At 41.2% G+C, this 18,079-nt stretch overlaps 1 protein-coding gene across 1 annotated transcript in view; it reads left to right on the top strand.

Moving 5' to 3' along the window:
- Window positions 1–18,079, top strand: part of MALRD1 (MAM and LDL receptor class A domain containing 1) — a 464,614-nt gene that overhangs the window by 433,638 nt on the left and 12,897 nt on the right. The window contains exon 35 of the mRNA XM_089693696.1: window positions 1,138–1,219. Coding sequence (XP_089549822.1) covers window positions 1,138–1,219 — 82 coding nt within the window. The remainder of the gene's footprint in view (window positions 1–1,137; window positions 1,220–18,079) is intronic.

Below are 18,079 nucleotides of genomic sequence, written 5' to 3' on the forward strand. Positions count from 1 at the left end.
ATTTGTGGGGAAAAAAAGGACATAAATTTAATTTCGGTGCAGCATTGCAGGACCGCTCAATTGTCAGTTAAAATAACGCAGCGCCATAACGCAAAAAATGGCCTGGTCAGGAATGGGGGTAAATCCTCTGGAGGGCAAATGGTTAAATAATGCATTATAATTGTAAGCTCGAAAGAGCAGGGCCCTCGTACCCCTTGTGTATTGTATTGTTACTGTATTGTCTCATGTACTGTCCCCCACTATAATGTACAGTGCTGAGAAAACCTTTTGGCACTATATGAATACTGTATAATAATAATAATAATTGAACTAAACCCATTAGACTTTAGTTGATAAAAATATGACTAAAACTAAACAATTCAGATGACTAAAATATGATTAAAACTAACTTGAAATTTGATGTCAGAATTAACAGTTCCCTCCCCATGCATGCATAATCCTCTCTTTGCCACTCGCAGAACACTCAGCTCAGCTGCTGTTGCAAAAGAGTGGACTGTGCGTGTATGGGTAGGGAATGAAGCTGAGTGCTCATTTGTGAGGTTCAGGGTCCATGAATCCTAGGTAGGATGAAGAGGGGAGCCCAATGCAAAAAAGCAAGCATTAGTTTTCAAAACAGAGGACTGCATATTAATTTAATATACTGGGTAACCTTGCAAATATAATTAATGGTGAACTAGCGCTTTTAGCTTTTGACCCGGGCAGTTATCAGGCTGGCAGCTGAATGGGGTCAGGGATAAATTATTGGTCGCTATGATGCTGCAGTCCCTGGGTTCATAGAAACCAGAGTCCTGTTTGGAAAGCTGTCACATTGATGACAGCTTCCCAGCACAAAATGCCCCATTCTGAGCACTTGCATCTCTCTGTACGTCAACTCACAGTTGGTCCTAATTACTACCAGTCTGATTACCTGCCAACTGGTGGTCATTCATTTGGAATCTGTAACAGCCACAGCAAGAGACTCTAAAAGTGGCAGAAATAAGGACTACCGGAATTCGCTGCACCTGTCAGAAGGCTTTTCAGAATTGTTGCAAGGCTTTCCTGAATTAGACTCAGACTGTTTTAAAAGAGGATATATCACCAAAAAAAAGGTGTTAATGAATCTCCCCTATTATGTCTACTTCTTTTACTTCTGAACAGGTCTGTGGATTGGTGTTGGAATTGGGCTGTGCGTTTTGTTGCTTGAACTTGTCATTGCCTTCTTATGGTATTTCTACAAAAGGTAAGTGAAGCACTGATTCCTAAGTTAGCGAAGCTGTAACTTTTATTATTAAGATCAGTCCCTGAGCTCCAGGCAAGCACCTTTGCCTTGGCTGACAGGCCAATAGAGAATGATGTTATGAGTCAGCTGCAATCAGGAATGGCACATTCTTGGTCTCATTTTCCACAGTGATCATTCAGACTGTAATACTGTTGTTTTGTAGCACGTCACAATATGAGAAAAAGCAGTAAGGGCTGATTTTTGAGAGATGGGGTACCTAAAGGCAGGGTGTTTTCTCAGCAGGAACAATGCAGTATGCAGTTCTGACACCTCTAGCACTGAATGTACAGTATTCATTGGCAAGGGGTGTTGGGGTATGCTGGAGGGTTTATTAATAATTTTTGCTGGAGGATCTATTGTTGCTCTTGGGGGGGATATTGTTGCTGGGGGAGGGGTTGTTCCTGGGGTTGTTTTTTCTGTTGTTTCTGTGGGGGGGTCTATTATTGCTGGGGAGAATCTATTGTTGCTGGATGAGGGTGTTTGTTGCTAAAGGGATTCTCTTGTTGCTGAGGGGGTTCTCTTGCTGCTGGGGAGGTCTATTTTTGCTGGGGGGGTCTATTGTTGCTGAGGGGTCTATTGTTGCTGAGGGGTCTATTGTTGCTGGGGGGTCTATTGTTGCTGGAGGAGGGTATATTGTTGCTGGGGAAATATATTTTTTCTGGCTGTAGGGGATTGATTTTACTGTCTTTCTTCTTATTAACAAATTTCACACCAATTATGTAATACCACAAAATGATACTTGGTTCTGTATTCTCTAAAAGGGGAGGGACTGGGAGGTAGATAGTGGTGGAGACAAGTCACAGTGCTTCATGGAGGGTAGAGAGTGGAGACAAGCGGAGACTCAGGGGAAGGGGAGTAACTACCAAAATTGTGACAGTTAGGGAAAGGATATGAGTACAGGATGTACCTGAACATAGATGACGTCAAACGTCTGCAGAGAGAGAGGAAGGTAAAAGCATTGTCAGGGGAAGTACTTTGAACTTTATGTAAGCTAATTAAAGCCTGAAAATGTGATACTCATTACTTGCATGCATATAACAGGTAAAAATATATCCACTTTAAGAACTCATTTATATTTTCCAGTGATCAGACCATACTTTGTAACTTTGTAGCAAGTCTCAAGAGTAGAGGCTACAGCAGAGGCTGATCTGTGTTGGACATTTGTGAACACAGCCAAGGACTAGGACTGCACAGGTGCCAGGAGTTACATAATTGTGTCATCTCTGAGCCAGCGTACCAGTTGAAGAAATGGCGGCTCTGTCCTGGATAGAAAAACAAATTAGGGTATTCACCCTATATAAATCTGCTGTCTTAACATACAATTCCTCCCTCCATGCTGCCAAACAAGCCTACTTTGTCAGTCTTATTAATACCTTGCCATCCAGTCCACGTCATTTCTTCTCTACTTTTAACTCTGTACTTTCTCCACCTCCACCTCCAGCCAGTAACTCACTGCTTACGAGATTGCAAATCATTTTAAAAACAAGATTGATGCAATTCGTAGGGGCATCTCCGCTACACTGACATCTTTCCCACTTAACATACCTTGTACTAAACCTCCTTCAACACTTTCCTCTTTTGACCTTGCTACTACTGAAGAGGTCACTAAAGTTTTCTCAGAAGCCCATCTCACCACGTGCCCCCTGGATTCTGTCCCCTCTCAACTACTACGGTCACCCTCTTATGTCCTATGCTCCCTCACTCACATCTTCAATCTCTCCCTCTCTAATGGTGCCTTCCCCACCTCCACTCTAAAGCATGCACAGATCACTCCCATACTTAAAAAAACCCTCCCTGGACCCCACCAACCTGAACAACTTAAGACCCATCTCCCTGCTCCCGTTTACCTCTAAACTCTTAGAACTCTTAGTCTACAATCGCCTCAGCTCCTACCTCACTGACAACAACCTTCTTGACCCTTTACAGTCTGACTTTCGCTCACTCCACTCCACTGAAACTGCCCTACTAAACTCACTAATGATTTACTAACTGCTAAAACCAATGGCCACTACTCCGTACTCTCACTACTTGACCTATCCACAGCTTTTGATACTGTTGACCATCCCCTCCTCCTCAAAAAACTCCAATTTCTTGGCCTCTGAGACTCTGCTCTCTCCTGGTTCTCCTCCTACCTATTGCAACACTCCTTCAGCGTTACATATAACTCTGTCTTCCTCTTTCTGTAGGGGTCCTTCAAGGTTCTGTCCATGGACCCCTTCTCTTCTCCATGTACACCCCCTCCCTTGGTCACTTGATAAACTCCCATGGCTTTAAATACATCTCTATGCTGATGACACACAAATCTATCTTTCTACTCCTCACCTCACCCCTTCAGTCTCCTCTCGCATTACTAACCTACTAAGCGACATATGGATGTCACTCCACTTCCTCAAACTAAATCTTTCCAAAATAGAGCTCATACTATTCCCTCCAGCCCATGCCTCCTCCCCTGACTTCTCCATCAAGATCAATAATACAACCATCAGTCCCTCCCCTCATGCCAGGGTACTAGGTATAATCCTGGACTCCCATCTCTCCTTTCAGCCCCAAGTCCAATCACTGTCCAAATCTTGTAGACTTCACCTCCGCAACATCTCCAAGATACTGCCGCTCTTAAGCTCTGAAACCACTAAGCAATTTATTCACTCCCTTGTTATATCTTGCCTTGACTATTGTAACTCCCTCCTCATTGGCCTACCTAATCGCAGGCTATCCCTTCTTCAGTCTATCATGAATGCTGCTGCCAGACTCATCCAACTTACTAACCATTCCATATCTGCCATCCCTCTCTGCCAATCCCTCAACTGGCTTTCCATTGCCCAACGAATAAATTTCAAAACATTAATAACATATCAAGCCATTTATAACTCCGCCCCAAAATACATCACCAAACGTGTCTCCAAATATCACCCAAACCAATACACACCAAACTGAGCATATGCAGCTTGCCCCCCTAAGTTCTGTTCTATCAGCAGATGGATTAGGAACAATAGAAGAAGGGGAGGATTAGAGAAAACAGAATCAAACATCCTATTTAAACAATGCAAATGACTAACCAATTAGGTTCCACAGTGAGTATAACAAGCATGTTTTACTGACTATACTGTACTGACTGGTTTTACTGTTTTGGGTTTAGTAACACTTTAAGGAGACCCTGGCCAGAATGTTTTGAGTGTTTGAAGATACACCATTTAAAGTAGAGCTATAGGCAAGGGAGGGTTACAACTTTTGTAAGGTTTATTTTTGCCATCTTTGTCCCATTGGGGAGATTTATTTTCACTTCCTGTCCCATAGCCAAACAGGAAGTGAAAGGACATCTCTGCAAATTGAGGGAATTTCTTTTTTTGGGAACAACCCAAAATATGGCATTTTCTTTTACTTTCACTTTCAATGATAATGGTATACAGCAGTGGGCCAGATGCGGCCCTTTGCTTGATTTTATCCTGCCCTTGGGACACTATTTTATCCACTAATACCAACAATTGGGCATAATTTCCTCCACTGACACCAATAAAGGGGACAATTCCTCCCAATGTCACTAACGATGTGGAACAGTCTCTCCCAATGACACCAACAATGGGGTCCAGTGACACCAAAGATGGGGAACAATTCCTCACAATGACGCCAGAGATGGGGCACAATTCCTCCCTCTGACACCAAAGATAGGGCATTGCTTTTTTCCACTGACATTGGGACTTTTTCTAATTCCAGTGGCCACAGTACGGCCCTCCTAAAGTTTACAGGACAGTAAACTGGCCCTTTGTTTAGAAAGTTTGGAAACCTTTGGTATACAGGGTAAATAGAGAGGGTGAATCTCCCTAATAGGCCACAGACAGCAATAAAACCTGACAGGGGTTCTAATCCCCCTCCACTCTATCCAAGGCTAAAAAAAACCTGCCTTTAGTTCTACTTTAAGACTGCAATCCTCGAGCATACAGCTGCATATAAGTCTGCCTGTTGTAAGTGTGACCTGCCTTGTTGTCAATATGGATACTGTGGGATTATCACTGCATCCTTGTACTGTTTATTTTTCATTACATAAACCAGACAATTCCTAGAATTTTGCTTGATCCCTTTAAACTACTGCTGCCCACTTAACTCCACTCACATGCCCACTATGTATTAAATGCTTTATAAATGATGGTGTGAACTACGACCTGTTTCATTGAATGTGCCTTCCTGTGCATGGTTTCGCACTCTTCAGTTTTATAGGCATGGTCCCAGTTGTAAAACTGAGACCTAGTTTAAATTTGTGGCTGGGGGGGGGACGTAAACACAGGCAGATGAGCCATGATTTTACTACCCTTAGACTACTCCTCCTAAAGTAAAATTCCAACTTAAGCCTAGCTAGTCTTAATAATGGCTCCTCCCCTTCCTAGCACCTATGCTGACTAACCTGTGTATACTTACCCATTTGCAGCCCATTCTGGTCTGGTCACATGATTCCCATATCAGCCAGCAGCAGCTACAAAGGAGAGGGAGCACCGATAACAGATGGGCCTGTGGGTGATGCCATGGCGAACAGATTTCCCAACCCTTGTCGAGCGCTCTCTCCTGTCACCTACAGCCGTTGCTGGCTAACAACAGTGATCAATTGACCAGACCAGAGTAGCAGGAAAAACCTGGTCCCTCAGAGGTCTGTCAACTACCCATCTTTAAGGCACCTGGGCTACTGGATGCATAGTGCAGACAGGGGAATCATCTCTGCCAATAAGGTGGCCAACTCAACTCACCAGGGCACTACCACCTCTCACTTATCGAATTTCCACACAAGGTCCCCCAGATATAGGCCACGCACCCTAATAGGCAAGGAAGAAACTGACTCCATATTCTTTTTCTTGCTTTACTAAACAGGGGTTTGTAGAGTACAGCTTAACTAATCACACAGGGAACTCTTCATAGATACAGTACATGGAGAGCACAGCATAACTTAGTTGCACCTTTGCATTAGTTGCATGAAGCTCCATCCTCTGTCTACAACATTTCTGAACAGTTAACTGTTCAGTTACCCTGGTTTGGCCCACTGGGTTTAGGGAGATTTCAGGCGTTTCCCTGGCAGAAAAGCCATACTACATGGTCTCTGCTGATGAGGCCCATGGCTTTCCATGGGAGTCTAAATCAGCAACGCCAATATCCTCTCTGCCTACTTTCTTGACCTCTCTGTCTACTCCTCTGCTCCACCATCAACAACGCTCACCAAATTCTCCCAACTCCCCTATTGATATACTACTTATCTGAACAGGCAGAACTCTAGTAGACACTAGCCCAATAAGGGAAGCTACATACAGTAAGAGTTAAAAGAACGTGGGCTCAAATGTGGGGAGCTCCCATCTGTAAACCATGAATCCTTGAATTATGCTGATCCTTAGAATTCTATTGTGTTGTTCTCTTTTGCATACACTGTGACTATATCCATATTTTTTGCATCGGTTAGTCAACATAGATGTTAGGAGGGGGGAGGGAGCATTTTTAAGACTAGTTAGTTTTAGGATGGAATTCTACTGTGATCTAACATGGTGGCTGGACAGGGTTGTACACACAGTGCAGCAAAAATTATACCCCCTGTTGTATTCGTTGGGCAGCACCTTCACCAAACACAACTGTCAACATAGGTGTTAGGAGTGGGGAGTGGAGCATTTTTAAGTCTAGTTCGTTTTAGGCTGGAATTCTACTGTGATCTAACAGGGTGGCTGGACAGGGTTGTACACACAGTGCAGTAAAAATGATACCTCCTGTTGCATTCGTTGGGCAGCACCTTCGCCAAACACAACCCATTCAAGTGAAAGGGACCATGCCGCAATTACATGCACTGCACACGGTTGCAGCGCAGAGGTCTGGGCCGTACAGCGTAAAAACAGGAGATTAGGAGGTGACATATTGCCTTCCAGCTGCCTATAAAAAACAACCCAAGTGTAAACAATCCCTTATATTGCCCCTTTAACCATACTGTCTTAGACATGGGCTCAAGAGGGACTTAAATGTCTGAAAGGAAAATCTATTACAGTAAACCTTTTTTTATAATTTTTATTTTAGTACTTGAAAAGTTGTTGGTGATATAAACACTTTAATTTTCATACAAAAGGTTTATTGGTGTACTCTGTTATAAGCATTTATACGTGGAATATCATACGTGCCATAATTACCAAACATTCCAATTTCGCTTTCCTTTAGACTCCGATATTAACAATCCAACGATTGGTGATCTTGTCAAAGTAGTTTTAGCCAAGTCAAGTCCCACAGGAACTATCTTCTAAAAGAGTTCTGCATTTGTTTGCTGTGAAGGATTCTTTTACTCCAGACACGAAATGTTCTTTATAAGAACATATAAAAATCAATACTCCACCACTTTCCAAGTTAACCTGCCTGTGCCCCTTAAAACAGGGCTCAAGTGTGCAACTCAACTCTGACGTACGCCTCTCTTGCTGCAACATTACAAAATACTGCTGCAGTGATGTCTGTTTTGAAACAAATATATATGGGATATATATTTTATTGGTCAGGTTATAAAATCATAGTAAATACACAATTCCCATATTTATTTTCTTACTGGATGCTTAGATAGAAACTGTAGTTTATCTTATTGAGTACACTTTGGGAGTTACACTGGGATCTTACAGTTTACTTTCTTGTTCCACAGTTCAACCGCATAAGGACCGCCCACAGTACATTTACTGCTGCAGGGCGGCCCCTGTGTGTAAAATCACGTATTTATACACGTGATTCGCGCTCCCGCGGTTTTCGGTGCCCCTATTTGATCCCCGAGGGATCAGTCATCCGATTTAGGTCAGTGATATCCGGCCCAAGTCAGATGATCAATCCCTGTCCTATCATGTCCTGTGTTGACAGTTACACAGGACAGGAAGTGATGACATCTTCTCTCTTTAGGCACATTCCATCCCAGAGAGAGAAGAATCAACATAAAGTGTGAGTAAAAGCACTACACAATTACAGTTAGAACACTGTAAGACACATTTAACCCCTTGATCGCCCCCCCCCCCCCAGTTAACCCCTTCACTGCCCTGTCACCATTGTCATTAGTACAATCTACAGATTTTGTGCTGATCACTAGTTAGTGTTGCTGACGACTTCAGATAGCGCTAGCGTCAGTTGGCGCTCCTCCCAGATAGCGTCAGATTGCCCGTCAGTACACCAGTAATCAAATTTAACCCATTGATTGCCAGGAACATGCTCCCATACACAATAAACCTCCATTGCTAGTATAGTGTCTGAACAGATTAATATCTTTGATCAGATCAGCACTATACCAGCGTTCACATTAGTATAGCGTCCCCAAAACTGCGGCGTTAGCGGGATCAGACCCAGCACCTGCCAGCACCTGCATTTAGCTTACCCCCCCCCCTTCTCCCCCAGCAAGTGTAGTGTCAGTAGGTTACTGTCACTTGATATATTACACACAAAACCGCAGTGTTCACAGAATCAGGCTTGATCTCTGTTAGCAGTTGCCGTTAAATGTTTTGTAGCGGTTCAAGCAGTCCCTGACAGCCAGGTGTTCTTTTTCCCGTGAGTTGCACTAGGTACCTTTAAATTTAGTGGCCAAAATGTCCAACGAAAGATACACTAGTGAAGAGGCCTACAGGATTCTGAGCATGTCAGGTGAGAGCGAAGGGGAAGACTCACTGACAGAATCCAGCTCACAATGCGAACCTGTAGACAGCAGCGGCACCCTGACAGATAGCTCAGACGACGGAGAAGAGGTCTCTGCTAAGATCAGGCATATCCGACCCCGATCCCAGGTTGCTGAGATGTTACAATCACATGATGACTCTGATATGCATCAGAGTGCCAGTACTAGTGCCGCTCTACCTTTTGGTGAACTGGCGAGCACCAGCGGCCTAATACATCCTGGTCTTTCACATACCAGCACTGCAGTATCACTTGGTGACATGGCGAGTACCATAAGTGCAGTACAAGCTGGTGCGGTGGCATAGTGTCCTTCTGGATGTGCTTGCAAATCCCGATTGGCAGCCCACAGATTCTGCAGCACCTGTACTTCCCTCATTCACTGCCCAACCCGGAATTCAGGTGGAAACCACAAATTTAAATACTACCCTTCATTTTTTGGAGCTGTTTTTCATGGAAGATCTGTATGCATTAATTGAGGATCAAAGCAATTTATAATGCACAACAGTTTATCGCTGCCAGCCCGGATTCAAACCTTGCCAGACCATTCGCATGGAAACCCATTATGGTTTCCGAATTTAAAGTGTTTTTGGGCCTAACCCTCAATATGGGCATTAATAAAAATAAAGTCAATTGCGATTGTATTGGTCCACAGACCCGATTCATCATATCCCGTGTTCTCTGCTGCCATGGTCAGGCATAGATATGAGAGTATAATGTGTTTTATGCATTTCAATGACAACACACTCTGTTGTCATCAGGGTGACCCTGAATTTGACCTGCTCCACAAAATTCGGCCCCTCGTAAATCACCTTAACCAAAAATTTGCAGATGTCTATACTCCCCAGCAAAACATCTACGTTGATGAGTCCCTTATTAAATTTTCTGGCCGCCTTGCATTCAAACAATTTATCCCCAGCAAGAGTGCCAGATATGGGGTCCAGTGGTATAAGACCTGTGAGAGGGCAACAGGCTATACATATAGGTTTGGATTTATGAGGGAAAGATGTGGAGCCCCCCGGATGCCCAGACTACATGGGGAGCAGTGGAAAGATACTTTGGGACTTGATGTCATCCTTTTTCAATATAGGGTACCACTTATACATGGACAATTTAAAAAAAAATAAAATAAATAAAAATAAAAAGTACATATCTCCCAAAAAATAAAAAAATGTAAAAACCTAAAATAGTTATAATTTTTTTTTTGTTGTTGTTACTGTTCTACTGTTACACTTTTACTGTTTTGTTACTGTTCTATTGTTAACCATTGCTGTTTTCTTTTCAGGAATGCTTTCAGCTGTAGCACCGACCTGTTTATTCTGACAGCAACAGGAACTTGCTCTCAGAATATACATGTCAGTGTGGGCAGCGCTGTTGGATGAGATTTTTCATCCGCAGTTAAAAAAAGCATATATGCCGAAGCATGGGGGCCTGGGGTGGCCAGTGGGTGGATGGCCCATGTGCTTTGGCATATATATTTTATAATATTTGTTTGCACATTTCATGTGTGCCCACCATTAGAAGTGGGTGGATACAGGGAGGTATATTCTAATGGTGGGCATACCACACATTTCTTCTGGCAGAGATTTCTTCTCTTTTTTCATTCAGCCCACAGGCTACATAAAAAAAAAGAACATAGCATATACACCCAACAAGGACCTGCGACATACTGGTACATCACTAGACTTTGACTGGTTATACCAGGATGATGCCTGCAGCTGCATGCATCATCCTGGTATCCTTTTTTTCAGCCAGCGATGGGCTTTCATGTAAAAGCAATCCTAGTGGCTAATTAGCTGCAGGATTCCTTTTACAAGCAGTGATAGAAGATGCCCATTTAATTTCAGGCTCCTGTATGTGGCTAGGCTCCCAAAAAGTCTCACACATGTGGTATCCCCATACTTGGTAGAAGTATGCAGAATGTATTTTGGGGTGTAATTCCACATATACCCATGGCTTTTGTAAGCAATATATCATTTAAGTGACAACTTTGTGTAAACAAAAGTTTAAATATGTTTTTGTCATTTTCCAGAAATTTGTGGAAAAAAAATAAATCTTCCATGGACTCAATATGTCTATCAGCAGATAGTTTAGGGTGTCTACTTTCTGAAAAGGGGTAATTTGGGGGTGTTTGTACTGTCCTGGTATTTTCGCACCACAAGAAATGTGATAGGCAGTCAGAAAGTAAAAGTTGTGTAAATTCCATTACCTATACCATAGTTTGTAGACACTATAACTTTCACACAAAGCAATAAAAATACACTTATTGGGATTTTTTAACCAAAAATATGTCGCAGAATACATTTTTGTCTGAATTTATGACGAAATTTGAGTTTTTTGGATATTTTTTATGACAGAAATGAAAGATTTTTTTTCAAAATTTTCACTCTTTCTTTGTTTATAGTGCAAAAAATAAAAAGCGCACAGGTGATCAAATACCACAGAAAGAAAGCTCTATTTGTGTGAAAGGATATAAATTTTGTTTGAGTACAGCTTTGCATGGCCACGCAATTGTCACTTAAATTAGTGCTGCGCTGTATAGCAAAAAATGGCATAAATTGCAGTATCTATACCATAGTTTGTAGACGCTATAACTTTCACACAAAGTAATCAAAATACACTTTTTGGGATTTATTTTTACTAAAACATGTAGCAGAATACATTTTGGCCTAAATGTATGACTAACTTAGAGTTTACTATATATTTTTTATAGCCAAAAGTAAAAAATATTGTTTTTTTTTTCATTTTCGGTCTTTTTTTGTTTATAGCACAAAAAATAAAAAGCGCACAGGTGATCAAATACCACCAAAAGAAAGCTCTATATGTGTGAAAAAAAGGACATAAATTTAGTTTGTACAGCATTGCATGACCGCGTAATTACCAGTTTAAATAGTGCAGCGCCGAATAACAAAAAAAGGTCATTAAGGGGGGTAAATCCTCAAGATGGCAAGTGGTTAAAGAGATTATTATGTGTAAACACTTCTATTTGTGGTATCTGTGTAAAGCTGACCATAGATGGATTAAATCTTGGCCAGTTCATCAGGGACCAGCTGAGGTTTGATCTATCAATGGGCAGGCATATTGAACCCAAGTTGATCCAGCGATCCACTTGGATACAACCAGCCTGTTGGATTTTTAGAATGCGATTACTGCCTGCGGCTATTGCAGCTAGCAGCAAGCATTGCTGGCAGAACAGAATAGCTCTGTGGGTGGCATATTCCCCCATCAACATTGACCCATGGTGAAAGGAAAGAAAATCGATTAATCTATGGCTTGTCTAAGACATATTTGGTTAACACCTTTGCTAAACAACTGGTAAGACAAAAAGTGTAAGACACCTAGTGATTGCATTTGTTCTTAATTGGTTAGAGGAGCCTGATAAACGTAAGCTGACCATATATGGATAGCATTTTGCAGCAGAATTCTTGGGGAAAGAATGTTCTTTATAAAAAAAACTATATTATTTTGGCAAAGCTTTTTAAGTACACACAGTCAATTCATTATCATAAGTATATCAAAATGGCAAATGCTACAGTCATCACATCATATACAAGTTTCATATATAAAAGACATAAAAAAGGCTAGGCTAGCGGTACACAATAACTGCAGCCTCTATATCACTTAACATAAATTGTAATAACTGTAACCAGAGAGAGGGGCCATAAAGCAGGGTAAGCACAAAAACAACCATTCTGATAGAATAACACATAGGTAACGTTAGTCAGTTTCCAAGTGCCTACATATGGTACGATACTTCAGAGGAGGAACCTCCTCACAAATTTAAAGCTGGAATCAGGTGAGGGAAAAAAAGAAGAGGAAAGAGAGAAATCCCCAATACCCAAAGTTCTGGTATTGATTGGCTATGGAAGCTTTATGGACCGACAAGTACATTTTGTCTACCTGTGCAGCTATTAAGCGAAGATCTAAATCAGCCTCCCAGTGGCGGACAAAGGAGAGCTTCGGGAAAGAATGTTCTAAAAAGTTTCATTCCTTTTCTAATCATTAGTGGGTCACACTGACATATATTTTTGACTGAATTGACAAGAACATTTGAGCAGGAGCAGGATTGAAAATTTTTCTTGAACAAACAAACTTTTAGACGTGTATGTGGTTTTCATTTGGTAACATCCATTCATTCCAAAATAAAATGTTAAAAGAAAACAAAATCTTTTGAAAAGGACATTCGAATGTTCAGAGGATTTTCATATGAATTTTTCAGAAATGTTTTCAAAGAATTTTTGTTTGAAATTCTATCCATCTATGGCCAGCTCTACACTGAGAGAGAAAAACAGGTACAGGAACCAGTACAATTATTGTGCTGTATCCTATAGCTAGCCATATACTGTTCGATTTCTCCCCTTCAGCCTGCAAGAGAAAATCAGTACATTCCACTATCCATGCTAAACAGCGTGTATGGAGGAGTCTCCACTGTGAGCTAATGTATTTAGGCAGCAACAGCACCTGCAGCTGCATGAATACCCAAACAGTGACTGCATCTGGTAGGCTGCAGCCATAGTTCCTCTTACAGCTTGAATTTCATCTGATTGAACAAGTTTAGTATCGCAAATGGGACTTGCTAAAACAAAAAAAGTTTGGGCCTGGTATGAATTTTAATGGGGGAAACCCACACAAAAGTCTACACCTAACCTGATCAGGCCACATGCCCTAGAGGGGAATAGCTTGCAAAGGAGGTTCACTTCGCTCTTTGGGAGCAAAACCCGCTACTTTATATGAAGTTTGGCTCCCAATGAACGAGCTAAGATTTCAGCGACAAATGTCCGAGCAAGCAAAATTCTAAGAGTTCTTCCCTAGTTTTACAACCACTTTAAGCTGTACTTTAAAGCAGAACTCTGGGCAAAAACCTATTTACATGTCCTTGTTGCTGATTTGCTACCTTCACTGAATATGTCATCTATCTTCTGGTTCACTTAGTAGTTGCTCTGAAACAGCCAGGGGCGGACTGACAACACATGGGGCCCCCCGGGCAATAGGGGATCATGGGGCCCCTGTGTCCTTGCCCAAACTCAAAAAAGCCTATGAAAAAAGTACCAGGGGCATCTCATGGGGCCCCCTACTGACCCCGGTTTCCAAATGGTCAGTCTGCCCCTGGAAACAGCCTACTCATTTTCGAATCAAACTGTGAATTCTCTTTGGTTTCCTGTTTGTAAGACCAGTGACTGCTATGTCTCCTATTCCCCCAGCCACTGGTCTTGATACATTCCTTCTGTAGTTCCTTCTGTAGTTCTCCAGAAAGCAGTGATGTAATTCAGCCTCACTTGTAGAGGTGGGCAGACTCATTCAACATGTACAGGCCTAGTGTACCCGTCTACATTCACTACAATTCCCTGTGGTTGATGGGAACTGTAGTTTCCTGCAGAGAGAGAGGAGAGGATATGATGTAATCCCTGCTGTTACACCTCCTGCTTGGCAGAGCAGATGCTGTTATCTTTTGAATTAAAGAGATGAGGTCATGAAAATTCAATTAGACTTTTCTCCTGAATGGTAAGGATTTTCAAAAAGTTATTAACTGTTTAGTGCTTTGTGTAGGGGATGTACTAAAAGATGATGTTTCTTTGTCTATCCCAGAGTTTTCTTTAAGAACTCTCTGTACTGCGCCAGAGCAATGAATCACATTCTTAGTTTCATTCTACCACTGTCCTGTTCCCCAAGTAGGTTTCCAGCTGACTATTGGGAACTTACCAGCTATTTTAATATGAGGTATATTTTTAAATACAGCCTATTCTTTTTAGAGCTGACAGTAGAGCCACATTAACATTTAAATTATTTTGTACACACTGGGGAATGTACATATGAATATCTGTGTAGGTAGAAGAATTTAAATAAATCTGTCTGTACCTTGACTAAGTGACCATGCTATTACTATTAGGAAAAATAAAAACAGGACTAGTTAATTTGAATATAAATGCAAATACTCTGAATTTTCAAGGTAAAAAGTGCATGCATGCATACTTGTAAAACCTATGGGGTCTATTTATAAAAAAAAAATGCATAGCCCAGTGTGCCCAGTGAATCTGCATATACATTTCTCCTGTGAGAATTAGATAAAAACAAATGTTGTTTAGGCTATATTCTTTTCTGAACAAACAAATGTAGAATAAAGAATATGGGCACTGGCTGGAGCAAAGGAGCACAGGAAATACATACACTCACCGGCCACTTTATTAGGTACATCTTGCTAGTGTCAAGAAAATATCCCCCACACCATTACACCACCACCACCCCCACCAGCATGGACTGTTAATACAAGGCAGGATGGATCCATGTTTTCATGTTGTTTATGCCAAATTCTGACCCTACCATCTGAATGTCGCAACTGAACCAGTCTGCCCATTCTCCTCTGACCTCTGACATCAACAAAGAATTTTCCTTCACACAACTGCCGCTCACTGGATAATTTCTCTTTTTCGGACCATGCTCTGTAAACCCTAGAGATGGTTGTGCGTGAAAATCCCAGTAGATCAGCAGTTTTTTAAATAGCTCATCTGGCAGCAACAACCATGCCACGTTCGAGGTCACTTAAATCCCCTTTGCTCCTCATTCTGATGCTCGGATTGAACTTCATCAAGTTGTCTGCACCACTTTTTGATGTCTAAATTAGCAGTTTTTTAAATAGCTCATCTGGCACCAACAACCATACCATGTTCAAAGTCACCTAAATCCCCTTTACTCCTCATTCCAATGCTCGGATTGAACTTCATCAAGTCGTCTGCACCACTTTTTGATGTCTAAATGCATTGAGTTGCTGCCATAGGATTGGCTTATTAGCAATTTGTGTTTCCAAGCAACTGAACAAGTGTTCATAAGGTGTACCATCCAATTTAGCCAAAAATAAAAACACCAAAAAGAATACCCCTGGACTGTTCATTGAGTCAAAAAGAGTGACTGTAACCATGTGCCTTGCTGCGGGGCAACTGTTGGGACAAAAAAACACTGGGCATCTTGAAGCGGCTCCTACGGGGGTAGCACTAAATATACTGTACTGTATAAATATAAACATTATCTCTTGATACAAAGGCCTATGTATTTTCTATACTCCTCAGCTCCATCTAGTGGCCATAATACAAGATCATTCATTCAGAAGCGAAAATAGCTTAACCACTTCCTGTCCGGACACTTTTACCCCCTTCCTGTCCAGGGCAATTTTCAGCTTTCAGCGCTATCACACTTTGAATGACAATTGCACGGTCATGCAAAACTGTACCCATATGAATTTTTTACCATTTTTTTGAGACTAAAAAATGAGATAAAGCTTTATTTTGGTGGTATTTATTCACCGCTGGGATTTTTATTTTTTTTGCTATGTAAATGAAAAAGTCCAACAATTTTGAAAAAAAGTGTTTTTCTTATAAAATTTTGCAAATAAATAATCTTTCATCATAAATCTTGGCCAAAATGTATTCCGTTATCTTTTTAGTAAAAAAAAAAAAAAGGCAAATTATTTTATAACCAAAAATTATAATTTTTAAACAATTTTCTTACATTTTTATTTATTTTTTTTTATATTATTATTTGTTTTTTTTTAACATACTGTCACCCTAGCAGTACAGTGTCACCATGGTAACACTGTACTACTAGTGGGGGGTGATGAAGATTTTTTTTTTTTTTTTTACAGTGATTGCTTTTACACCCATATAGGATGTAAAAGCAATCATTTCTCTTTATCTCTGTCTGCATTCTTGCAGCCACTGAGAACTACTGAGTGAGCTGTGATTGGTCACAGCTTGCCACATGGTACAAGGCTGTTGTGAATAGCTTTGTACCATGTGATCTCTGTGATCATTCACAGATTTCACACGTAGTAAGCAATGATGTCACAAGTGACATCTTGCTTACTACTTTGCATGTGATCACTGATTGGCCAGTCCGTCGATCGGTGTTTCACTGTGTCCGGAGGACAAAGCGGGCATTGGATCGCAGTGCTGCACACTCCCAGGGAGCGTGCACAGCTAGAAATGGCGAGTGCCGTTTATGAGCGGCAACCCGCCCCTGGAGTGCCACCGTCCTGAAGTTTATAAACAGCAGGCGGACGGCAAGTGGTTAAAGAAAATTTGTGTTTGCCCAATTTGCACACAGTAAATTTACATGCAGATTCACTGGATGAATGGCTTTGCCTTTTTTTTTTCTTTTATAAATATACCATTTAAAGTTTCATGGTTTTCCTAATATGTTTCCCATCTGCTGTGCAGGCATAGCAGCAGGATCCTGGATTCTTTATGACCTGTTGGCTTTAGCTCTGCTTGTTGTACAGCTTAGATGTCATAGGCTTATCACACACCCCTCTATGTATGTCATTATGCTGATACAGTTGCATTAGCTGCAGAGACCACCATTGAATAATGTGGGTCCCATTTTTGCCTTGTGTTTTGCTTTCTCATTTGATTGACAGCTGTATTTAGTATAACAAGTTGCAGATATAAAAGCAGCAGAGGGAGGAGGGTGGGGATTGAACTGCCCTATTACATACCTAATAAAGAATTACCTTCAGGGAACTTCCCCTTTGTGACATCACTTTCCTTAGAAAGTAACATCGGCTTTATCATCTTCAACTACTAAATGGGATAAAGTCTGCAAAATGGCATATGGATAACATAAAACAGTGTTTCTCAAACAGGGTTCCTCCTAATCTTGCTAGGGATTCCACGAGCAGTGAGCAACAGCAATGGCAAGGGGACATCCAAGCAAGGGGTCCACTACTGTTTGTTAGAGGACACTAACCAATCTCATGGGCACTATGACTGTTTGCTGTATTGTTTGTAATAAAATTATCAGATATGATTGTCAGCACCCTGTAGTGGCCATACTGTTGTCTTTTTCCTGGTTTTCCTTGCTAAAAAAATACCACATTTATGGCCACTAAATGGAGCTGATGATCATAAGAGATAATTCATTACTAACAATACGGCAAACATTCTTGGTGCCTGTGTGAATGGTTAAGACATTTGCAGAGTGAATGTTTTATATGTAAACCCCTAAGTTACAGGACACCACAATTTCTAAAGTCTGCCTTTCTTTTCTGTTGTTGTTATTCTTGTCCTTTTAAAAACACTACTTAAAATTATTCATAGAGGGGTGGTAAAAATTATCTGCCTTGGGTGTCAAATATGTTAGGACTGCCACATTACTTATTTTGTTATTTAAAACTTTGTTTAACTTATTGAT

Source organism: Staurois parvus, unplaced genomic scaffold, assembly GCF_062004578.1.
Source record: "Staurois parvus isolate SC_StPar_1 unplaced genomic scaffold, SC_StPar_1.0 ptg000636l, whole genome shotgun sequence".
Lineage (NCBI taxonomy): Eukaryota > Metazoa > Chordata > Amphibia > Anura > Ranidae > Staurois > Staurois parvus.